Source organism: Solea solea, chromosome 8 (genome assembly GCF_958295425.1).
Source record: "Solea solea chromosome 8, fSolSol10.1, whole genome shotgun sequence".
Classification (NCBI taxonomy): domain Eukaryota; kingdom Metazoa; phylum Chordata; class Actinopteri; order Pleuronectiformes; family Soleidae; genus Solea; species Solea solea.
The window spans coordinates 8,050,239-8,076,086 of record NC_081141.1 but is presented as its reverse complement, the minus strand read 5'-3'; the positions used below and the strand labels follow the sequence as shown (position 1 = coordinate 8,076,086).

Genomic DNA, 25,848 nt, shown 5'->3' with positions numbered 1-25,848 from the left:
TTAATATCCAAAACGTGAACAGGTTAGTGTCTGCTCAGCAGGTGGATGAACATGTAATGGAGTTGCAGCATCAGTCGCTGACCAAGGAATTACTGGGGAAGTTGGTGGTAGAGGGAGGCTATTGACATGTCACAGGAAGATGCTCAAAAATGTAGAGGTAAGTGAAATTTTACATTATTATAATGAGCTGAACAGCAGGCCATTGCTAAAATGTGTTCGTTAATTACAGTAACTACGTCTTTTCACTCATTGAAAATACATACATACACATGCATTTAAACACACACGCATTAATCGAAATATAGTTAATAATAATATATGCACATGTAAATGTTCCATGCTCTTTTTTTTCTTTTTCGCTTTGCTGTTTTTTGCGAAAGTTTAGTGTTTAAATGCAGTCAGTATCCTATCTCTGAGATGGTGTTGTCTGCGACGTTACACGGGAGCCAGACTTTCTGTCTGAACAGTTCCACTGTGAGAACCGATGTCCTCTCACCCGGACCCGCAGCTGCAAAGCTCCCGTTTTCGCGGAACCGCTTGCTGTGTTTCGGCTGCGTCTTCGGTTGTGAGGACTGTCGGTCACATTGCTGATCTGTTCAGAGAGCTTCGCTGGTGCTGCTGCTGCATGTATCCTGTCTATTTAACAAGTAGGCTATACACTAAATCTATCCCTCTATTCTTAAAAATTAGGTCCACTCTGAATGTTGATACAGTGTGGGTGTTGTAATTATTTTTTATGACAGTCTTTTCCATTCTTACAACGCACAGTTAACGTGACTGGATTCTGCTTCATCCGGGGAAAGAGGTTGACCCTCAGGCTTTGGACACCTACAGTATTTAGTTGATGACAAACTGTTTCCTTAACCCTCAGGCTTCATTATGATTCATTTCCACTGTGTTAGTGCATATGGCACACTTTCTTGTAAGAAGGTCTCTTTGGCAAATTGGAATTCAAATGAAAACATTTTATTAATAGATCAATAGAACACTGAACATTGTTTTCACCATACACTTGAGTATATGGCAGGAATGTTCACTCCCAAGAATTGTTGTCATAAAAGATTAATACTTTTGTCCTGCATCAGTCCTCCTCAAAACCACCAAATATTCAATCATTTCCATATTACAAATGTCCTCTTTTCAAATTAAGAGGGGAGGGAGTACATGTTTTATCTGATGCTACACAAAACTAACAATGCTTCAAAGTTAATATTGTGGGTAATCTTTGACATAATCTCCCAGCCACCTAACATTTGTCATATCTGTTGCCAGTACAACCCATGAAATGCTCATTTGTACTTGTCAGGAAGTCACTGCAGCTCTGACCTTGTAACCTAAATATGTTTCTGCTTCAAAATCACTTTGTTTCATACATGAGGCTAATGTCTGGCAGATTATACCAATCTTAGCCAATCTTCTTCACTAAGTTTTATGTTAAATCCTGATTCCCATCTTTTTTTTTATGTATTTTGTAGCATTTTTTTATATAGTCCCAATATAATTCTAATTGTGGTTTCTTTGTATGCGTTGATTATGATGATCTGGATCACACTATTCACTTCTCAGGAGGGGTCCATCCTGATCTCTTTCATATAGTAGTCTCTAAGTTGCAGGAATCCACAGAATTCATGATTGATTATCTAAATCCTTTTTTTCTGTCATATTTTGGAAACTCTCAAGCTGTCCATCTTTCACCAAAACACACCATGCTGTGATTCCCTTGGTTGTCCACTGTTTAAATCCTATATCGTACCTAGTCGGTGTAAAATTGCTATCATATTCAATAAATTAGTGTCTTTCTGTATCTTATATTTTTTTATTATGCTGAACCATATTTTGTATGTGAACATCGGGATTGTGTCTATTTGGTTTTGAATCTTCTTGTATGTTTCTTTATCCCCAATTATATTCTGTACTGGGTTTTCTCCAAACTCTTTTTCTATTTCATTTCACTGTGTCTGGTTTGCACCAACCTACAATATATCTCAATTGGGCCGTATGGTAGTATTCCTTTAATTTTGGAAGTCTCATCCCTCCTTCTTCTTTTGGCAGCTGGAGAGTTTCCAGTCTTATCGTGGGTCTTTTGCCACCCCAACTAAACTTTGATATCATTTTATTCCAGCTCATAAATTGGGGTTTGGGGGACCTCTACTGGTAGGGCTTGGAATAGGTATAAGGGTCAGGGTCAGCGAGTCGGCAGCACCCCGCTTTATCCGCAGGCTGTAGCAGAGAGCCCCCCTTACAGCAACAACTTTGGCTCTTTCTCTCCCACTCCTGAATTCCCCGCTCCAGAGCCTGATGATGATCATGAAACACCTTTTGTAGAGGTAGAGAAAAAGAAAAGAAAAGCTTGTTATAAAATAAATATATATAAATATATATATATATTATAAAATGACGACAAACCCACACCATAGCTTCCCCCCCAAACATTTATGACCTTCCCCAAAGTTTCATCTTGGAATGCCCATGGCATCCAATCAAATTCTTTTAGAGCCCAACAAATTAAATTCTTGTTGAAAACTGACTTTGACATATTATGTTGTCAAGAACTGAGACTGAACACAAGTAAAGAGTAAAGGTATCCAGCATGTGGAACAAAGGTCTAAGTGTAATTTCTATTGGCGAAAGTAAAGCTGATGGTGGGATCTTTTTTCTAAAACTGGTGATGTCACTATTATTCGTAAAACGAATGATTTCCTAATTTAATTCCTTGTAGATTGCTCATGTTGGATTGTTTTTACCGAGGAGAAAAAATACGAACGATACACGTGTACACCTCTCATGAGAGAAAAAACATTTTTCAACTTTTTAAAAGACTTGGAAGAACCGCTATTGGTCGGATACAAAATTATTTTATGTGGCGACTTTAACACTGTCATCGATGTAAACGACAGAGTGAGCTCTAAAGTCTTGAAACTCAGCTCTGATGGTAATTGCTTGACTCAATTCAATTCTTATGTAGACTAATTGTGATCTTAACAAGTCCTGGCAAATTAAAGTAGGCACAAGCACCATGACGTCCAATCTGAAGCAGCATCCTGCAATTTGTCTTCTTATGTCATCACTTTTTTTCAAAGGATGTATGTTACAGTATTTTAAATAAAATACACATAATGGAAATATATTGGTACAAAATCTGAAGGAATTTTTCATCATCTCCAGAAAAGAGCATATTTTGTATTTTAAATATGTATTTTTTTTAATACATGTATCAGAAATACTTCCCATCCCTGCTTAGAGACATTACGTGAAGGTTGAAAATTGTGTCGCTTTAAATAAAACCCATAACATGAGAAAATAAATTGAAGCACAATATATAATGATTATATATAGAAAATGCACTCTGATTTTCGCAGTTGAAGCACAAGAATCTGGATCTTTACAAAACAAATGTTATCTATCCGCAATTCCTATACTCCTATTCCAAATATGTTTGTGATTTAAACAGCATTTGTCTAGTATAACATTAGTGATACTTTTGCAGTAGTATATTTATTGTGAGACACAATTATACATTTTTCCCAAATCTGTCCATGCCTCATCCATCTCTTCCTCTCCCTTATTGTCTTCCTCCTCAGCACATGGAGAAGATCTCCATGCTGGCTTTCCATCCAGTTAAGATGCACAGCTGCTATGAGAAGGTGGTGAACCTGAGCCTTGAGGGTCTGCAGCAACAGTTTAACGTGAGCAGCCCGTCAGTGTTTGTCCAAAGGGCCCAGATCCCCATGAGAGAGGTGAAACCTCAACTACTGACTAACCAGTCTAATATAGGTTATTGGTTAACTGGTTAACACAAGTGGAAGTTTCTATGAGAGCTAATCATTTTATTGACACTCGTTTTATTTCTTGATCATTTTCCTACACTGTAGCTCCTGTTTGACTAGAGTTTGTCAAATAGTTGAATGATGAGGTTCTGACTGTGGCATTGATCAAGGACACAGTAGAACTAAAGGCGAACATCTTTTGGCAGTTTGATAACTCAGTGGACAGTTAAATAGATATAGTTGTCTACAGACATGCCACAATACAGACTGTGGAACTGGGTGTAGTACATTATCACATTATTTCATGGGATATTCCTATATGAGTCAGTTTGTCTGGTGTTACATGCATGTATGTCACAAAGTTAGGTACAAAACTACAAATTGTGTTTTACTAGATGTTTGAGCAGATCCTTCATCAGAGTCTCGAGTCTCAGGGTACAGAGGAGCTGTGTAAGATCATCCAGCACTGCCAGGACAGAGTCATTAAGGTAATACACAAAGAAAACAGGCTTGTGCATCAAATTCTTGCATAACATCTACATTAATATCTAATAATATTACACCTGGCATACTCCAGCCCTGGGAGTGAAACTTTTGGTCTGGCCTTGTTTTAGTGTTAAGGAAAATTCAGGTTCAACTTTATCAATTTATTAATTTTTGAGCAAGAGTCCAGGATATCGGGCTATTGCCCAGCTTAATCCCTTCTGTGCATCGTCCTCTGATATTTTCAAGCCTCAACTTGCCAGCTCCATGTTTATTTTTATTATATCAGAAAGTATGAGTGTGTGGATGAGCTAACTCATGCTTTTGAAGCATGATGATGGTCGCCACAGCGGTCGTCTTCCAGATAGAGATTAGATAGAAAATAAAAACTCCAAACTCAAGGAATAAACACTTGACTTTTGCGAGAACAGGTGAATGTCACATAGTGTACCCTGAGACATTATTGCTCTGGACCATAATCAAGTGGACTGATAAGAGATTACCGGCATCTTGTGAAATGTGCCAGTACACAAATAAAAGTGCCGGTTCTGTGTACTGGACAGTACCGGGCCACTTCTAGTTAATAATTGTACTGTAGTGACAGTAATGGTATTTTATGTACACTTAATGTCTCTTATGTGATCTTATTCTTCAACAAACAAGTGCACAATAAAATTCACTGGGAATTCTAAACAGCACATTGCAATTTATTCAATTATTATCGAAGTATTAATCAGTAATACAGTGAAAATGAGAGGAAATGTTTAAGGTGTGCGCCCCTAAATGTTCTGCTTGCTCTCCTAAAACATTCAGTTATAGGGGGGGCTACTGTGCTCCTAGTAAAAAGTTAGTCTGGTGCCCTGCATACATTGTTCTAAAGGGTTTATGGTCTTAGTTCCTCTTCAATAGAGCTGCATGTCCACAATGTAAATTTAATTTTACATTTAAATGCAGAGCTGTCAGTCCCACCGTGTGTGATTGACAGCTCTGCATTTCATGTTTGCAAAGTTGCAGTTATAGGTGGATTTGTAGTGGACAAGCTATCAGTATCCATCCCTTCTCTTATAACTATGGTTGTTTCTGGTTTCAAAAACTAACATGGTGTTGCCCAAAATACTAAACTCCAACATTTGAACAGGGGAGTCTACCCATCAGTGGCAACCCAGTTAGTTGACACTTCCCAACCTTATGAGAACCTGCCTCTCAAAATGGGTTATGGATTCATATTTTATCTCTGACAAATGGAATGTGAACTATGATGAGGAAGGCATGACAATATTATAGCTATATCATGACATGAGACAAGATATGATCTTAGAATTTTGATATTGTCATATCGTGATCGGGTTATTTGTGATGAATTTTCCTGGTTTGAGAATTTTGGAGAAAATCAAGCTCAAAAGTCAAGATTTTGACAATTATTTTGCAACAATTTGTGACTTTGCACTGCCCTCTAGTGGCCTAATATGATTTCCCATGAAATATGTCACCTGCTTTGCATACTACAGCTCCTTATTTTTCCAGTGATCCGCTATATGTCCATATCTACTTTGGACTATAGGAGAAAGTCCATCTCAAATATGAATGCTGACTGAATTCTATTGCAACCATTCCTGAATTTGCACTTCTCCCTACTGGCCGAAACGTGCATTTTTTTTTAAGGTGGAATCGAAACTTAATGAAAATCGGAAGCGAATGCTGAAGGTGGCTTCAGCATCATCATGTCATTGTTCCCAATAGAATGAATGCGCGAGTTTTTTTTTTTTTTTAATGTCAATGTATTAATGATATAAATATAATGATGGTGATGATAACAATAATAATATTAACAGCAATAATAATAATAATATTAATAATAATAATGATATGATTACAACAATAATGTGTGCTGTGAAAGCAACATTTGTTGAAAAAAACAAAGTTTGATTATGACAAATAACCATACAGTTAACTGAACAAATGAAATGTACACCTTATAAGATATACTTCAGTACTCTCAGTGTTTGATTTTGCAATGATTTCACTGTTTGGATGTGTTTTTCTATTGGTGTCTGTTTGTGTGCGCATTCTGCTGAGATATGGCTGTTTCCGGATTTTTTTTAATTTTTCTGCAGTCCCATAACATAAACCTCACAAATGAAGTTAACAACCTAAAATATTTAGTTCTGTACCCTCAGTGTTTGATTTAGCAAATATTTCACTGTTTGGATGTGTTTTTCCATGGGTGTCTGTTTGTGTGCGCATTCAGCTGAGATAAGGCTGTTTCCGGATTTTTCTGCTGTCCCATAACATAAACCTCACAAATGAAGTTAACATCTTAGAAGATATACATATGTACCCTTAGTGTTTGATTTTGCAATGATTTCACTGTTGGGATGTGTTTTTCTATTGGTGTCTGTTTGTGTGCGCAATACTCTGAGATAAGGCTGTTTCCGGATTTTTTTCATTTTTCTACTGTCCCATAACATAAACCTCACAAATGAAGTTAACATCTTAGAAGATATACATATGTACCCTTAGTGTTTGATTTTGCAAATATTTCACTGTTTGGATGTGTTTATCTATTGGTGTCTGTTTGTGTGCGCATTCAGCTGAGATAAGGCTGTTTCCGGATTTTTTTAATTTTTCTGCTGTCCCATAACATTAAACTCACAAATGAAGTTAACATCTTAAAAGTTTTAGTTCTGTACCCTCAGTGTTTGATTTTGCAATGATTTCAACGTTTGGATGTGTTTTTCTATTGGTGTCTGTTTGTGTGCGCATTCAGCTGAGATAAGGCTGTTTCCGGATTTTTTTAATTTTTCTGCTGTCCCATAACATAAACCTCACAAATGAAGTTAACATCTTAGAAGATATACATATGTACCCTTAGTGTTTGATTTTGCAATGATTTCACTGTTGGGATGTGTTTTTCTATTGGTGTCTGTTTGTGTGCGCAATACGCTGAGATAAGGCTGTTTCCGGATTTTTTTAATTTTTCTGCTGTCCCATAACATAAACCTCACAAATGAAGTTAACATCTTAGAAGATATACATATGTACCCTTAGTGTTTGATTTTGCAATGATTTCACTGTTGGGATGTGTTTTTCTATTGGTGTCTGTTTGTGTGCGCAATACGCTGAGATAAGGCTGTTTCCGGATTTTTTTCATTTTTCTACTTTCCCATAACATTAACCTCACAAATGAAGTTAACATCTTAAAAGATTTAGTTCTGTACCCTCAGTGTTTGATTTTGCAATGATTTCACTGTTGGGATGTGTTTTTCTATAAGTGTCTGTTTGTGTGCGCATTCAGCTGAGATAAGGCTGTTTCCGGATTTTTTTAATTTTTCTGCTGTCCCATAACATTAAACTCACAAATGAAGTTAACATCTTCAAAGTTTTAGGTTCTGTACCCTCAGTGTTTGATTTTGCAATGATTTCACTGTTGGGATGTGTTTTTCTATTGGTGTCTGTTTGTGTGCGCATTCTGCTGAGATATGGCTGTTTCCGGATTTTTTTTAATTTTTCTGCAGTCCCATAACATAAACCTCACAAATGAAGTTAACAACCTAAAATATTTAGTTCTGTACCCTCAGTGTTTGATTTTTGCAAATATTTCACTGTTTGGATGTGTTTTTCCATGGGTGTCTGTTTGTGTGCGCATTCAGCTGAGATAAGGCTGTTTCCGGATTTTTCTGCTGTCCCATAACATAAACCTCACAAATGAAGTTAACAACTTAAAAGATTTAGTTCTGTATCCTCAATGTTTGATTTTGCAATGATTTCACTGTTGGGATGTGTTTTTCTATAAGTGTCTGTTAGTGTGCGCATTCAGCTGAGATAAGGCTGTTTCCGGATTTTTTTCATTTTTCTGCTGTCCCATAACATAAACCTCACAAATGAAGTTAACAACCTAAAATATTTAGTTCTGTACCCTCAGTGTTTGATTTTGCAATGATTTCACGGTTTGGATGTGTTTTTCTATTGGTGTCTGTTTGTTTGCGCATTCAGCTGAGATAAGGCTGTTTCCGGATTTGTTTTCATTTTTCTACTTTCCCATAACATAAACCTCACAAATGAAGTTAACAACTTAAAAGATTTAGTTCTGTACCCTCAGTGTTTGATTTTGCAATGATTTCACTTTTTGGATGTGTTTTTCTATTGGTGTCTGTTTGTGTGCGCATTCAGCTGAGATAAGGCTGTTTCCGGATTTTTTTAATTTTTCTGCTGTCCCATAACATAAACCTCACAAATGAAGTTAACATCTTAGAAGATATACATATGTACCCTTAGTGTTTGATTTTGCAAATATTTCACTGTTTGGATGTGTTTTTCTATTGGTGTCTGTTTGTGTGCGCATTCAGCTGAGATAAGGCTGTTTCCGGATTTTTTTAATTTTTCTGCTGTCCCATAACATTAAACTCACAAATGAAGTTAACATCTTAAAAGTTTTAGTTCTGTACCCTCAGTGTTTGATTTTGCAATGATTTCAACGTTTGGATGTGTTTTTCTATTGGTGTCTGTTTGTGTGCGCATTCAGCTGAGATAAGGCTGTTTCCGGATTTTTTTAATTTTTCTGCTGTCCCATAACATAAACCTCACAAATGAAGTTAACAACTTAAAAGATTTAGTTCTGTACCCTCAGTGTTTGATTTTGCAATGATTTCACTGTTGGGATGTGTTTTTCTATTGGTGTCTGTTTGTTTGCGCATTCAGCTGAGATAAGGCTGTTTCCGGATTTTTTTAATTTTTCTGCTGTCCCATAACATAAACCTCACAAATGAAGTTAACATCTTAGAAGATATACATATGTACCCTTAGTGTTTGATTTTGCAATGATTTCACTGTTGGGATGTGTTTTTCTATTGGTGTCTGTTTGTGTGCGCAATACGCTGAGATAAGGCTGTTTCCGGATTTTTTTAATTTTTCTGCTGTCCCATAACATAAACCTCACAAATGAAGTTAACATCTTAGAAGATATACATATGTACCCTTAGTGTTTGATTTTGCAATGATTTCACTGTTGGGATGTGTTTTTCTATTGGTGTCTGTTTGTGTGCGCAATACGCTGAGATAAGGCTGTTTCCGGATTTTTTTCATTTTTCTACTTTCCCATAACATTAACCTCACAAATGAAGTTAACATCTTAAAAGATTTAGTTCTGTACCCTCAGTGTTTGATTTTGCAATGATTTCACTGTTGGGATGTGTTTTTCTATAAGTGTCTGTTTGTGTGCGCATTCAGCTGAGATAAGGCTGTTTCCGGATTTTTTTAATTTTTCTGCTGTCCCATAACATTAAACTCACAAATGAAGTTAACATCTTCAAAGTTTTAGGTTCTGTACCCTCAGTGTTTGATTTTGCAATGATTTCACTGTTGGGATGTGTTTTTCTATTGGTGTCTGTTTGTGTGCGCATTCTGCTGAGATATGGCTGTTTCCGGATTTTTTTTAATTTTTCTGCAGTCCCATAACATAAACCTCACAAATGAAGTTAACAACCTAAAATATTTAGTTCTGTACCCTCAGTGTTTGATTTTGCAAATATTTCACTGTTTGGATGTGTTTTTCCATGGGTGTCTGTTTGTGTGCGCATTCAGCTGAGATAAGGCTGTTTCCGGATTTTTTTCATTTTTCTGCTGTCCCATAACATAAACCTCACAAATGAAGTTAACAACCTAAAATATTTAGTTCTGTACCCTCAGTGTTTGATTTTGCAATGATTTCACGGTTTGGATGTGTTTTTCTATTGGTGTCTGTTTGTTTGCGCATTCAGCTGAGATAAGGCTGTTTCCGGATTTTTTTAATTTTTCTGCTGTCCCATAACATAAACCTCACAAATGAAGTTAACATCTTAGAAGATATACATATGTACCCTTAGTGTTTGATTTTGCAATGATTTCACTGTTGGGATGTGTTTTTCTATTGGTGTCTGTTTGTGTGCGCAATACGCTGAGATAAGGCTGTTTCCGGATTTTTTTAATTTTTCTGCTGTCCCATAACATAAACCTCACAAATGAAGTTAACATCTTAGAAGATATACATATGTACCCTTAGTGTTTGATTTTGCAATGATTTCACTGTTGGGATGTGTTTTTCTGTGGTGTCTGTTTGTGTGCGCAATACGCTGAGATAAGGCTGTTTCCGGATTTTTTTCATTTTTCTACTGGCCCATAACATAAACCTCACAAATGAAGTTAACATCTTAGAAGATATACATATGTACCCTTAGTGTTTGATTTTGCAATGATTTCACTGTTGGGATGTGTTTTTCTATAAGTGTCTGTTTGTGTGCGCATTCAGCTGAGATAAGGCTGTTTCCGGATTTTTTTAATTTTTCTGCTGTCCCATAACATTAAACTCACAAATGAAGTTAACATCTTCAAAGTTTTAGGTTCTGTACCCTCAGTGTTTGATTTTGCAATGATTTCACTGTTGGGATGTGTTTTTCTATTGGTGTCTGTTTGTGTGCGCATTCTGCTGAGATATGGCTGTTTCCGGATTTTTTTTAATTTTTCTGCAGTCCCATAACATAAACCTCACAAATGAAGTTAACAACCTAAAATATTTAGTTCTGTACCCTCAGTGTTTGATTTTTGCAAATATTTCACTGTTTGGATGTGTTTTTCCATGGGTGTCTGTTTGTGTGCGCATTCAGCTGAGATAAGGCTGTTTCCGGATTTTTCTGCTGTCCCATAACATAAACCTCACAAATGAAGTTAACAACTTAAAAGATTTAGTTCTGTATCCTCAATGTTTGATTTTGCAATGATTTCACTGTTGGGATGTGTTTTTCTATAAGTGTCTGTTAGTGTGCGCATTCAGCTGAGATAAGGCTGTTTCCGGATTTTTTTCATTTTTCTGCTGTCCCATAACATAAACCTCACAAATGAAGTTAACAACCTAAAATATTTAGTTCTGTACCCTCAGTGTTTGATTTTGCAATGATTTCACGGTTTGGATGTGTTTTTCTATTGGTGTCTGTTTGTTTGCGCATTCAGCTGAGATAAGGCTGTTTCCGGATTTGTTTTCATTTTTCTACTTTCCCATAACATAAACCTCACAAATGAAGTTAACAACTTAAAAGATTTAGTTCTGTACCCTCAGTGTTTGATTTTGCAATGATTTCACTGTTTGGATGTGTTTTTCTATTGGTGTCTGTTTGTGTGCGCATTCAGCTGAGATAAGGCTGTTTCCGGATTTTTTTAATTTTTCTGCTGTCCCATAACATAAACCTCACAAATGAAGTTAACATCTTAGAAGATATACATATGTACCCTTAGTGTTTGATTTTGCAAATATTTCACTGTTTGGATGTGTTTTTCTATTGGTGTCTGTTTGTGTGCGCATTCAGCTGAGATAAGGCTGTTTCCGGATTTTTTTAATTTTTCTGCTGTCCCATAACATTAAACTCACAAATGAAGTTAACATCTTAAAAGTTTTAGTTCTGTACCCTCAGTGTTTGATTTTGCAATGATTTCAACGTTTGGATGTGTTTTTCTATTGGTGTCTGTTTGTGTGCGCATTCAGCTGAGATAAGGCTGTTTCCGGATTTTTTTAATTTTTCTGCTGTCCCATAACATAAACCTCACAAATGAAGTTAACAACTTAAAAGATTTAGTTCTGTACCCTCAGTGTTTGATTTTGCAATGATTTCACTGTTGGGATGTGTTTTTCTATTGGTGTCTGTTTGTTTGCGCATTCAGCTGAGATAAGGCTGTTTCCGGATTTTTTTAATTTTTCTGCTGTCCCATAACATAAACCTCACAAATGAAGTTAACATCTTAGAAGATATACATATGTACCCTTAGTGTTTGATTTTGCAATGATTTCACTGTTGGGATGTGTTTTTCTATTGGTGTCTGTTTGTGTGCGCAATACGCTGAGATAAGGCTGTTTCCGGATTTTTTTCATTTTTCTACTTTCCCATAACATTAACCTCACAAATGAAGTTAACATCTTAAAAGATTTAGTTCTGTACCCTCAGTGTTTGATTTTGCAATGATTTCACTGTTGGGATGTGTTTTTCTATTGGTGTCTGTTTGTGTGCGCAATACGCTGAGATAAGGCTGTTTCCGGATTTTTTTAATTTTTCTGCTGTCCCATAACATAAACCTCACAAATGAAGTTAACATCTTAGAAGATATACATATGTACCCTTAGTGTTTGATTTTGCAATGATTTCACTGTTGGGATGTGTTTTTCTGTGGTGTCTGTTTGTGTGCGCAATACGCTGAGATAAGGCTGTTTCCGGATTTTTTTCATTTTTCTACTGGCCCATAACATAAACCTCACAAATGAAGTTAACATCTTAGAAGATATACATATGTACCCTTAGTGTTTGATTTTGCAATGATTTCACTGTTGGGATGTGTTTATCTATTGGTGTCTGTTTGTGTGCGCATTCAGCTGAGATAAGGCTTTTTCCGGATTTTTTTCATTTTTCTACTTTCCCATAACTTTAACCTCACAAATGAAGTTAACATCTTAAAAGATTTAGTTCTGTACCCTCAGTGTTTGATTTTGCAATGATTTCACTGTTGGGATGTGTTTTTCTATAAGTGTCTGTTTGGGTGCGCATTCAGCTGAGATAAGGCTGTTTCCGGATTTTTTTAATTTTTCTGCTGTCCCATAACATAAACCTCACAAATGAAGTTAACAACTTAAAAGATTTAGTTCTGTACCCTCAGTGTTTGATTTTGCAATGATTTCACTGTTGGGATGTGTTTTTCTATTGGTGTCTGTTTGTGTGCGCATTCTGCTGAGATATGGCTGTTTCCGGATTTTTTTTAATTTTTCTGCAGTCCCATAACATAAACCTCACAAATGAAGTTAACAACCTAAAATATTTAGTTCTGTACCCTCAGTGTTTGATTTTTGCAAATATTTCACTGTTTGGATGTGTTTTTCCATGGGTGTCTGTTTGTGTGCGCATTCAGCTGAGATAAGGCTGTTTCCGGATTTTTCTGCTGTCCCATAACATAAACCTCACAAATGAAGTTAACAACTTAAAAGATTTAGTTCTGTATCCTCAATGTTTGATTTTGCAATGATTTCACTGTTGGGATGTGTTTTTCTATAAGTGTCTGTTAGTGTGCGCATTCAGCTGAGATAAGGCTGTTTCCGGATTTTTTTCATTTTTCTGCTGTCCCATAACATAAACCTCACAAATGAAGTTAACAACCTAAAATATTTAGTTCTGTACCCTCAGTGTTTGATTTTGCAATGATTTCACGGTTTGGATGTGTTTTTCTATTGGTGTCTGTTTGTTTGCGCATTCAGCTGAGATAAGGCTGTTTCCGGATTTGTTTTCATTTTTCTACTTTCCCATAACATAAACCTCACAAATGAAGTTAACAACTTAAAAGATTTAGTTCTGTACCCTCAGTGTTTGATTTTGCAATGATTTCACTGTTTGGATGTGTTTTTCTATTGGTGTCTGTTTGTGTGCGCATTCAGCTGAGATAAGGCTGTTTCCGGATTTTTTTAATTTTTCTGCTGTCCCATAACATAAACCTCACAAATGAAGTTAACATCTTAGAAGATATACATATGTACCCTTAGTGTTTGATTTTGCAAATATTTCACTGTTTGGATGTGTTTTTCTATTGGTGTCTGTTTGTGTGCGCATTCAGCTGAGATAAGGCTGTTTCCGGATTTTTTTAATTTTTCTGCTGTCCCATAACATTAAACTCACAAATGAAGTTAACATCTTAAAAGTTTTAGTTCTGTACCCTCAGTGTTTGATTTTGCAATGATTTCAACGTTTGGATGTGTTTTTCTATTGGTGTCTGTTTGTGTGCGCATTCAGCTGAGATAAGGCTGTTTCCGGATTTTTTTAATTTTTCTGCTGTCCCATAACATAAACCTCACAAATGAAGTTAACAACTTAAAAGATTTAGTTCTGTACCCTCAGTGTTTGATTTTGCAATGATTTCACTGTTGGGATGTGTTTTTCTATTGGTGTCTGTTTGTTTGCGCATTCAGCTGAGATAAGGCTGTTTCCGGATTTTTTTAATTTTTCTGCTGTCCCATAACATAAACCTCACAAATGAAGTTAACATCTTAGAAGATATACATATGTACCCTTAGTGTTTGATTTTGCAATGATTTCACTGTTGGGATGTGTTTTTCTATTGGTGTCTGTTTGTGTGCGCAATACGCTGAGATAAGGCTGTTTCCGGATTTTTTTAATTTTTCTGCTGTCCCATAACATAAACCTCACAAATGAAGTTAACATCTTAGAAGATATACATATGTACCCTTAGTGTTTGATTTTGCAATGATTTCACTGTTGGGATGTGTTTTTCTATTGGTGTCTGTTTGTGTGCGCAATACGCTGAGATAAGGCTGTTTCCGGATTTTTTTCATTTTTCTACTTTCCCATAACATTAACCTCACAAATGAAGTTAACATCTTAAAAGATTTAGTTCTGTACCCTCAGTGTTTGATTTTGCAATGATTTCACTGTTGGGATGTGTTTTTCTATTGGTGTCTGTTTGTGTGCGCAATACGCTGAGATAAGGCTGTTTCCGGATTTTTTTAATTTTTCTGCTGTCCCATAACATAAACCTCACAAATGAAGTTAACATCTTAGAAGATATACATATGTACCCTTAGTGTTTGATTTTGCAATGATTTCACTGTTGGGATGTGTTTTTCTGTGGTGTCTGTTTGTGTGCGCAATACGCTGAGATAAGGCTGTTTCCGGATTTTTTTCATTTTTCTACTGGCCCATAACATAAACCTCACAAATGAAGTTAACATCTTAGAAGATATACATATGTACCCTTAGTGTTTGATTTTGCAATGATTTCACTGTTGGGATGTGTTTATCTATTGGTGTCTGTTTGTGTGCGCATTCAGCTGAGATAAGGCTTTTTCCGGATTTTTTTCATTTTTCTACTTTCCCATAACTTTAACCTCACAAATGAAGTTAACATCTTAAAAGATTTAGTTCTGTACCCTCAGTGTTTGATTTTGCAATGATTTCACTGTTGGGATGTGTTTTTCTATAAGTGTCTGTTTGGGTGCGCATTCAGCTGAGATAAGGCTGTTTCCGGATTTTTTTAATTTTTCTGCTGTCCCATAACATAAACCTCACAAATGAAGTTAACAACTTAAAAGATTTAGTTCTGTACCCTCAGTGTTTGATTTTGCAATGATTTCACTGTTGGGATGTGTTTTTCTATTGGTGTCTGTTTGTGTGCGCATTCTGCTGAGATATGGCTGTTTCCGGATTTTTTTTAATTTTTCTGCAGTCCCATAACATAAACCTCACAAATGAAGTTAACAACCTAAAATATTTAGTTCTGTACCCTCAGTGTTTGATTTTTGCAAATATTTCACTGTTTGGATGTGTTTTTCCATGGGTGTCTGTTTGTGTGCGCATTCAGCTGAGATAAGGCTGTTTCCGGATTTTTCTGCTGTCCCATAACATAAACCTCACAAATGAAGTTAACAACTTAAAAGATTTAGTTCTGTATCCTCAATGTTTGATTTTGCAATGATTTCACTGTTGGGATGTGTTTTTCTATAAGTGTCTGTTAGTGTGCGCATTCAGCTGAGATAAGGCTGTTTCCGGATTTTTTTCATTTTTCTGCTGTCCCATAACATAAACCTCACAAATGAAGTTAACAACCTAAAATATTTAGTTCTGTACCCTCAGTGTTTGATTTTGCAATGATTTCACGGTTTGGATGTGTTTTTCTATTGGTGTCTGTTTGTTTGCGCATTCAGCTGAGATAAGGCTGTTTCCGGATTTGTTTTCATTTTTCTACTTTCCCATAACATAAACCTCACAAATGAAGTTAACAACTTAAAAGATTTAGTTCTGTACCCTCAGTGTTTGATTTTGCAATGATTTCACTGTTTGGATGTGTTTTTCTATTGGTGTCTGTTTGTGTGCGCATTCAGCTGAGATAAGGCTGTTTCCGGATTTTTTTAATTTTTCTGCTGTCCCATAACATAAACCTCACAAATGAAGTTAACATCTTAGAAGATATACATATGTACCCTTAGTGTTTGATTTTGCAAATATTTCACTGTTTGGATGTGTTTTTCTATTGGTGTCTGTTTGTGTGCGCATTCAGCTGAGATAAGGCTGTTTCCGGATTTTTTTAATTTTTCTGCTGTCCCATAACATTAAACTCACAAATGAAGTTAACATCTTAAAAGTTTTAGTTCTGTACCCTCAGTGTTTGATTTTGCAATGATTTCAACGTTTGGATGTGTTTTTCTATTGGTGTCTGTTTGTGTGCGCAATACGCTGAGATAAGGCTGTTTCCGGATTTTTTTAATTTTTCTGCTGTCCCATAACATAAACCTCACAAATGAAGTTAACATCTTAGAAGATATACATATGTACCCTTAGTGTTTGATTTTGCAATGATTTCACTGTTGGGATGTGTTTTTCTATTGGTGTCTGTTTGTGTGCGCAATACGCTGAGATAAGGCTGTTTCCGGATTTTTTTCATTTTTCTACTTTCCCATAACATTAACCTCACAAATGAAGTTAACATCTTAAAAGATTTAGTTCTGTACCCTCAGTGTTTGATTTTGCAATGATTTCACTGTTGGGATGTGTTTTTCTATAAGTGTCTGTTTGTGTGCGCATTCAGCTGAGATAAGGCTGTTTCCGGATTTTTTAAATTTTTCTGCTGTCCCATAACATTAAACTCACAAATGAAGTTAACATCTTCAAAGTTTTAGGTTCTGTACCCTCAGTGTTTGATTTTGCAATGATTTCACTGTTGGGATGTGTTTTTCTATTGGTGTCTGTTTGTGTGCGCATTCTGCTGAGATATGGCTGTTTCCGGATTTTTTTTAATTTTTCTGCAGTCCCATAACATAAACCTCACAAATGAAGTTAACAACCTAAAATATTTAGTTCTGTACCCTCAGTGTTTGATTTTGCAAATATTTCACTGTTTGGATGTGTTTTTCCATGGGTGTCTGTTTGTGTGCGCATTCAGCTGAGATAAGGCTGTTTCCGGATTTTTTTCATTTTTCTGCTGTCCCATAACATAAACCTCACAAATGAAGTTAACAACCTAAAATATTTAGTTCTGTACCCTCAGTGTTTGATTTTGCAATGATTTCACGGTTTGGATGTGTTTTTCTATTGGTGTCTGTTTGTTTGCGCATTCAGCTGAGATAAGGCTGTTTCCGGATTTTTTTTCATTTTTCTACTTTCCCATAACATAAACCTCACAAATGAAGTTAACAACTTAAAAGATTTAGTTCTGTACCCTCAGTGTTTGATTTTGCAATGATTTCACTGTTGGGATGTGTTTTTCTATAAGTGTCTGTTTGTGTGCGCATTCAGCTGAGATAAGGCTGTTTCCGGATTTTTTTCATTTTCCTGCTGTCCCATAACATAAACCTCACAAATGAAGTTAACAACCTAAAATATTTAGTTCTGTACCCTCAGTGTTTGATTTTGCAATGATTTCACGGTTTGGATGTGTTTTTCTATTGGTGTCTGTTTGTTTGCGCATTCAGCTGAGATAAGGCTGTTTCCGGATTTTTTTAATGTTTCTGCTGTCCCATAACATAAACCTCACAAATGAAGTTAACATCTTAGAAGATATACATATGTACCCTTAGTGTTTGATTTTGCAATGATTTCACTGTTGGGATGTGTTTTTCTATTGGTGTCTGTTTGTGTGCGCAATACGCTGAGATAAGGCTGTTTCCGGATTTTTTTAATTTTTCTGCTGTCCCATAACATAAACCTCACAAATGAAGTTAACATCTTAGAAGATATACATATGTACCCTTAGTGTTTGATTTTGCAATGATTTCACTGTTGGGATGTGTTTTTCTGTGGTGTCTGTTTGTGTGCGCAATACGCTGAGATAAGGCTGTTTCCGGATTTTTTTCATTTTTCTACTGGCCCATAACATAAACCTCACAAATGAAGTTAACATCTTAGAAGATATACATATGTACCCTTAGTGTTTGATTTTGCAATGATTTCACTGTTGGGATGTGTTTATCTATTGGTGTCTGTTTGTGTGCGCATTCAGCTGAGATAAGGCTTTTTCCGGATTTTTTTCATTTTTCTACTTTCCCATAACTTTAACCTCACAAATGAAGTTAACATCTTAAAAGATTTAGTTCTGTACCCTCAGTGTTTGATTTTGCAATGATTTCACTGTTGGGATGTGTTTTTCTATAAGTGTCTGTTTGGGTGCGCATTCAGCTGAGATAAGGCTGTTTCCGGATTTTTTTCATTTTTCTGCTGTCCCATAACATAAACCTCACAAATGAAGTTAACATCTTAAAAGATTTAGTTCTGTACCCTCAGTGTTTGATTTTGCAATGATTTCACTGTTTGGATGTGTTTTTCCATGGGTGTCTGTTTGTGTGCGCATTCAGCTGAGATAAGGCTGTTTCCGGATTTCTTTTTCATTTTTCTACTTTCCCATAACATAAACCTCACAAATGAAGTTAACAACTTAAAAGATTTAGTTCTGTACCCTCAGTGTTTGATTTTGCAATGATTTCACTGTTTGGATGTGTTTTTCTATTGGTGTCTGTTTGTGTGCGCATTCAGCTGAGATAAGGCTGTTTCCGGATTTTTTTAATTTTTCTGCTGTCCCATAACATAAACCTCACAAATGAAGTTAACATCTTAAAAGATTTAGTTCTGTACCCTCAGTGTTTGATTTTGCAATGATTTCACTGTTTGGATGTGTTTTTCTATTGGTGTCTGTTTGTGTGCGCATTCAGCTGAGATAAGGCTGTTTCCGGATTTTTTTAATTTTTCTGCTGTCCCATAACATAAACCTCACAAATGAAGTTAACATCTTAGAAGATATACATATGTACCCTTAGTGTTTGATTTTGCAAATATTTCACTGTTTGGATGTGTTTTTCTATTGGTGTCTGTTTGTGTGCGCATTCAGCTGAGATAAGGCTGTTTCCGGAATTTTTTTCATTTTCTGCTGTCCCATAACATAAACCTCACAAATTAAGTTAACAACTTAAAAGATTTAGTTCTGTACCCTCAGTGTTTGATTTTGCAATGATTTCACTGTTGGGATGTGTTTTTCTATAAGTGTCTGTTTGTGTGCGCATTCAGCTGAGATAAGGCTGTTTCCGGATTTTTTTAATTTTTCTGCTGTCCCATAACATAAACCTCACAAATGAAGTTAACAACTTAAAAGATTTAGTTCTGTACCCTCAGTGTTTGATTTTGCAATGACTTCACTGTTGGGATGTGTTTTTCTATTGGTGTCTGTTTGTTTGCGCATTCAGCTGAGATAAGGCTGTTTCCGGATTTTTTTAATTTTTCTGCTGTCCCATAACATAAACCTCACAAATGAAGTTAACATCTTAGAAGATATACATATGTACCCTTAGTGTTTGATTTTGCAATGATTTCACTGTTGGGATGTGTTTTTCTATTGGTGTCTGTTTGTGTGCGCAATACGCTGAGATAAGGCTGTTTCCGGATTTTTTTCATTTTTCTGCTGTCCCATAACATAAACCTCACAAATGAAGTTAACATCTTAGAAGATATACATATGTACCCTTAGTGTTTGATTTTGCAATGATTTCACTGTTGGGATGTGTTTTTCTGTGGTGTCTGTTTGTGTGCGCAATACGCTGAGATAAGGCTGTTTCCGGATTTTTTTCATTTTTCTACTGGCCCATAACATAAACCTCACAAATGAAGTTAACATCTTAGAAGATATACATATGTACCCTTAGTGTTTGATTTTGCAATGATTTCACTGTTGGGATGTGTTTTTCTATTGGTGTCTGTTTGTGTGCGCAATACGCTGAGATAAGGCTGTTTCCGGATTTTTTTAATTTTTCTGCTGTCCCATAACATAAACCTCACAAATGAAGTTAACATCTTAGAAGATATACATATGTACCCTTAGTGTTTGATTTTGCAATGATTTCACTGTTGGGATGTGTTTTTCTATTGGTGTCTGTTTGTGTGCGCAATACGCTGAGATAAGGCTGTTTCCGGATTTTTTTCATTTTTCTACTGGCCCATAACATAAACCTCACAAATGAAGTTAACATCTTAGAAGATATACATATGTACCCTTAGTGTTTGGTTTTGCAATGATTTCACTGTTGGGATGTGTTTATCTATTGGTGTCTGTTTGTGTGCGCATTCAGCTGAGATAAGGCTTTTTCCGGATTTTTTTCATTTTTCTGCTGTCCCATAACATAAACCTCACAAATAAAGTTAACAACTTAAAAGATTTAGTTCTGTACCCTCAGTGTTTGATTCAAACAGTGAAATCATTGCAAAATCAAACACTGAATGTATATAACTATATCTTATGAGATGTTAACTTTATTTGTGAGGTTTATGTTATGGGACAGTAGAAAAATGAAAAAAAATCAGAAAACAGTCGTATCCCTGCTGAATGCGCACAAAAACAGACACAAATAGAAAAACACATCCAAACAGTGAAATCATTGCAAAATCAACCACTGAAGGTATATAACTATATCTTATGAGATGTTAACTTTATTTGTGAGGTTTATGTTATGGGACAGTAGAAAAATGAAAAAAAATCAGAAAACAGTCATATTCCAGCTGAATGCGCACAAAAACAGACACAAATAGAAAAACACATCCAAACAGTGAAATCATTATAAATTCAAACACTGAGGGTACATCAATATACCTTATAAGATGTTAACTTCATATTATAGGACAGTAGAAAAAAGATTAAAATACCCTCGATCAGCCTTAGTCCCTGATACACATACGGAAGACTCAGACTCCTGGCTTAATGCCTTTAGGAATTATTACAAAAAACACACCTAAACGGCTGACCTTTGACCTTTCCGAAGGTTACACAGGTCTGAAACTCGGCACCCTAGATTAGCCTTAGTCCCTGATAAACATACGGAAAAATCAGACTCCTGGCTCAATGCCTTTAGGAATTATTACAAAAAACACACCAGAGCGGCTGACCTTTGACCTTTCCAAAGGTTGCACGGGTCTGAAACTCGGCACCCTGGATCAGCCAGGAGTCCCTGATACACATACGGAGAAATCAGCATCCGGGCTCATTGCCTTTAGGAATTATTGAACAGTTTCCCACCTTTCTTACGTTTGAATTTTACAGACTGTGTTTTGGGCTGTTTTTTTTGGCCTGGGGGTAAAAAGCCCAAAGTCCTGTGTCCAAAAACTGAAAAATCAGGTCATGTCAGACTCTATACAGTCTTAGACTCTTTGGCCAGAGTGGAAGTTTTGGAGGGACTACATTTCTACAGGTCGCAGGAGTGTGAATATTTCATATGTCGTTTGGGTTCCCAAGACGAGCGGAACGACGAGGGTACATTAGTATATCTTATGAGATGTTAACTTTATTTGTGAGGTTTATGTTATGGGACAGTAGAAAAATGAAAAAAATCCGAAAACAGCCGTATCCCTGCTGAATCCGCACAAAAACAGACACAAATAGAAAAACACATCCAAACAGTGAAATCATTGCAAAATCAAACACTGATGAATGTATATAACTATATCTTATGAGATGTTAACTTTATTTGTGAGGTTTATGTTATGGGACAGTAGAAAAATGAAAAAAAATCAGAAAACAGTCATATTCCAGCTGAATGCGCACAAAAACAGACACAAATAGAAAAACACATCCAAACAGTGAAATCATTGCAAAATCAAACACTGAGGGAACCGAAGAATATCTTATAAGATGTTAAATTTATTTGTGAGGTTTATGTTATGGGACAGTAGAAAAATGAAAAAAAAATCAGAAAACAGTCGTATTCCAGGTGAATGCGCACAAAAACAGACATAAATAGAAAAACACATTCAAACAGTGAAATCATTGCAAAATCAAACACTGAATGTATATAACTATATCTTATGAGATGTTAACTTTATTTGTGAGGTTTATGTTATGGGACAGTAGAAAAATGAAAAAAAATCAGAAAACATTATATCCCTGCTGAATGCGCACAAAAACAGACACAAATAGAAAAACACATCCAAACAGTGAAATCATTGCAAAATCAAACACTGAGGGTACATCAATATACCTTATAAGATTTTAACTTCATATTATAGGACAGTAGAAAAAAGATTAAAATACCCTCGATCAGCCTTAGTCCCTGATACACATACGGAAAAATCAGACTCCTGGCTTAATGCCTTTAGGAATTATTACAAAAAACACACCTAAACGGCTGACCTTTGACCTTTCCGAAGGTTACACAGGTCTGAAACTCGGCACCCTCGATCAGCCTTAGTCCCTGATACACATACGGAAAAATCAGACTCCTGGCTTATTGCCTTTAGGAATTATTACAAAAAACACACCTAAACGGCTGACCTTTGACCTTTCCGAAGGTTACACAGGTCTGAAACTCGGCACCCTAGATTAGCCTTAGTCCCTGATACACATACGGAAAAATCAGACTCCTGGCTCAATGCCTTTAGGAATTATTACAAAAAACACACCCGAACGGCTGACCATTGACCTTTCCGAAGGTTGCACAGGTCGAAACTCTGCACCCGGGATAAGCCTAAATCCCTGATACACATACGGAAAAATCAGACTCCGGGCTCAATGCCTTTAGGAATTATTACAAAAAACACACCCGAACGACTGACCTTTGACCTTTACGAAGGTTGCACAGGTCTGAAACTCGGCACCCTGGATCAGCCAGGAGTCCCTGATACACATACGGAGAAATCAGCATCCGGGCTCATTGCCTTTAGGAATTATTGAAGAAAAGACAGTTTCCCACCTTTCTTACGTTTGAATTTTACAGACTGTGTTTTTGGCAGTTTTTTTTGGCCAGGGGGAAAAAAGCCCAAAGTCCTGTGTCCAAAAACTGAAAATCAGGTCATGTCAGACTCTATACAGTCTTAGACTCTTTGGCCAGAGTGGAAGTTTTGGAGGGACTACATTTCTACAGGTCGCAGGTGTGTGAATATTTCATATGTCGTTTGGGGTCCCAAGACGAGCGGAACGACGAGGGTACATTAGTATATCTTATAAGATGTTAACTTTATTTGTGAGGTTTATGTTATGGGACAGTAGAAAATTTAAAAAAATCAGAAAACAGTCGTATTCCAGCTGAATGCGCACAAAAACAGACACAAATAGAAAAACACATCCAAACAGTGAAATCATTGCAAAATCAAACACTGAGGGTACCGAAGAATATCTTATAAGATGTTAACTTTATTTGTGAGGTTTATGTTATGGGACAGTAGAAAAATGAAAAAAAATCAGAAAACAGTCGTATTCCAGGTGAATGCGCACAAAAACAGACAAAAATAGAAAAACACATTCAAACAGTTGAAATAAACTGCCCCTTTGTTTCACCATACATGCATGGCAGAAATGTTCGCTTCCAAGATTTTTTGTAATAAAAACATTACAGATTAATCCTCTGCATTCTTTGTGCTTTTGGATTTTTTTTTGAGGATCTCTTTGGCTGTGTTGATGCAAATTGCTTCAAATTTGGTGTAAGTTATTTTTTTATGTAATATAAATCTACCACTGTCAGGGAATATCAACATTTTTCATTATCATATAACACAGCCAATTCAATCAATATCTGAAGCTAAAATTATGTTAGTGTATTTTAGGGATATCATAATGAATGTTTGTGTGTGTGTGTGTGCTGATTGAGTAATATGAACTTTTAAAACAGCAATGAAAGGCTGGTTCATTCATCTTTTACATGTCATTTAGCAGACGTTTCATCAAAGCGACTTACACCTTCATATTTATGAACATCAGCTTGTTTTCCTTTCTGTCTGTAGATGAGTGGGAGCCACTGATATCACAGCACCTCCACACAAAGTGTTTGGCACCGTCAGTTTGACTGGAAACACTGCTCTTATTGAACCCCATCAGCTTTTTGAAATGTTGGCTCCTGATTGGAGTTTCTCGCAGATTTACAGTGACTGACAGCAGCCGTTTCCTTTTTGGTTTTAAATAAATGTCCTAAAATGGTGACAAATTCCCTTAATCAGTTTTAAGAACACTAAATCACAGTGGAAAGATTAGAAATGCTGCCTGTGGTACCTGTAAACGTGGTAACATGGTGAACTGTGCCCTGGCAACAATCTAATATTTATGCACTTTGAAGCCTTCGCCATGTGAAACTGCTGCACAGCTCTGATCTCAGCTGCTGCCGAGGTCAACACCTCGCTTGTTTACTGAAACTTTAAAAAAAGAAAAAGTGCCACCAAATCATAAAGCGACTGCACTTTCTTCAAGTCCACATTGATTCATTTTCTCCACACATTGGACTTAAATGAGCCTGGAAGGGTCTGCTGTGCGAGGACCATTATCCATTTGGAGCTAATGAAACTAATTTTTACCAGAGACAGATAGACTGAGTCTCCACCTTTTTTTCCACACATAAAAAAACATGCACTGTAGTTGACTTGAATGTTCAGACATATCTACCTTCATTTCAACCAGCTAGTCAGTGAGTGAACATTTGTTTGTCAAAGGATTTTCTTGTGGCGTTTTTTTTTTCGATGACACATTGTTAAGTTATTGTTGTATGTGTTCTAATCCATATGTATGTGCATATCATTTCTAATGTATAGATTATCATGCTTATCTTTTATGATCTGTTTTATGTTCTTTCTTTTACATGCACTTCAAGAAGTCTTACTTTCCTTTACGTTGTCAGTGCCCTTTTTATGTGAAGGCTTCTTTTCTATAAACGTGAGAGCGTCATTGTCAGAAGGCACTGATGATATGAGAATAGAATAAACAAAACCTGTCAGTGTGACGGATTGAATTGTCTCTGTATTACCAGCTGTTATTTTATTTAATAATTTGTTCAAAATGCCATTTTAATATCAGTATTTTTGTATTTTCTTATGCTTTGTTGTAATTACCTGAGGGCAACAGTAGGGGAAGCGTAGCACTGTTGAGCTACTTTACGCTGCACTCCTTTCTCTCAGTCATTAACATCCGTGATCGGAGGAAAGTGTGTGTCTGTGTATTCTTCACTCATTATTCCCCTTTTCAGGGCTTTTACATCAACATTCAAGGTGGTATTGTTTGAATTATGGCAGATGAAGTAAGAAACGCGACACACATTCACGGTGCATTAAGAAGTCACAGTGACCTGTCCAGGGTGCACCCCGTCTGACATCCTACGGTTCGTGTTCACACTGAATGAGACACATTGTAATACAAGACCAGAACTGGATGATTGGATATTTCAGAGAGCAGCAATCTGAGAAACTTAAGTGATGGAAAAATAAATAACCACTCTTGCTCTCTTTTTTTGAAAAATGCGGGCTTCTGGAAATCACTTCACACATGCAACAGACGTGACTTACACAGAAATTACAGCTCCTTCAGGTAAATGTTTTGGTACTTTGTTATCCCTGAATGAATGGATATGATGTTTCACTGATCAATGCATCTGTATGATAAATATTACAGCACCTTGTGATTTTTTTTTTTGGATTTCAAATGATATTGTAAAACAACAATATTTCTTATTCTTATCACCATCAGACAACACTTCATCTGTAGCTGAGATGGAAACAGGGTCGTCAGATCAAGAGGCACAGACATGTCAGGAGGATGCTGCTCCAATGGACAACACAGGTGGACAGCAGGGTGCCAC

The 25,848-nt window shown here is 36.3% G+C and overlaps 1 protein-coding gene across 2 annotated transcripts; it reads left to right on the top strand.

Moving 5' to 3' along the window:
* The first annotated feature begins 77 nt into the window (after positions 1-77).
* LOC131464221 (protein Niban 2-like) lies at positions 78-25,848 on the top strand. Of its 2 annotated transcripts, none has more exons than XM_058636589.1 (4): positions 78-157; positions 3,582-3,686; positions 4,163-4,255; positions 25,737-25,848. In XM_058636589.1, the coding sequence occupies exons 1-4, from the start codon at positions 140-142 to the stop codon at positions 25,752-25,754; spliced, it is 234 nt and encodes a 77-aa protein (XP_058492572.1). In that variant the 5' UTR covers positions 78-139; the 3' UTR covers positions 25,755-25,848. The 2 variants fall into 2 exon arrangements, with proteins under 2 accessions (XP_058492572.1, XP_058492571.1); XM_058636588.1 differs by having other exon boundaries at positions 3,582-3,737.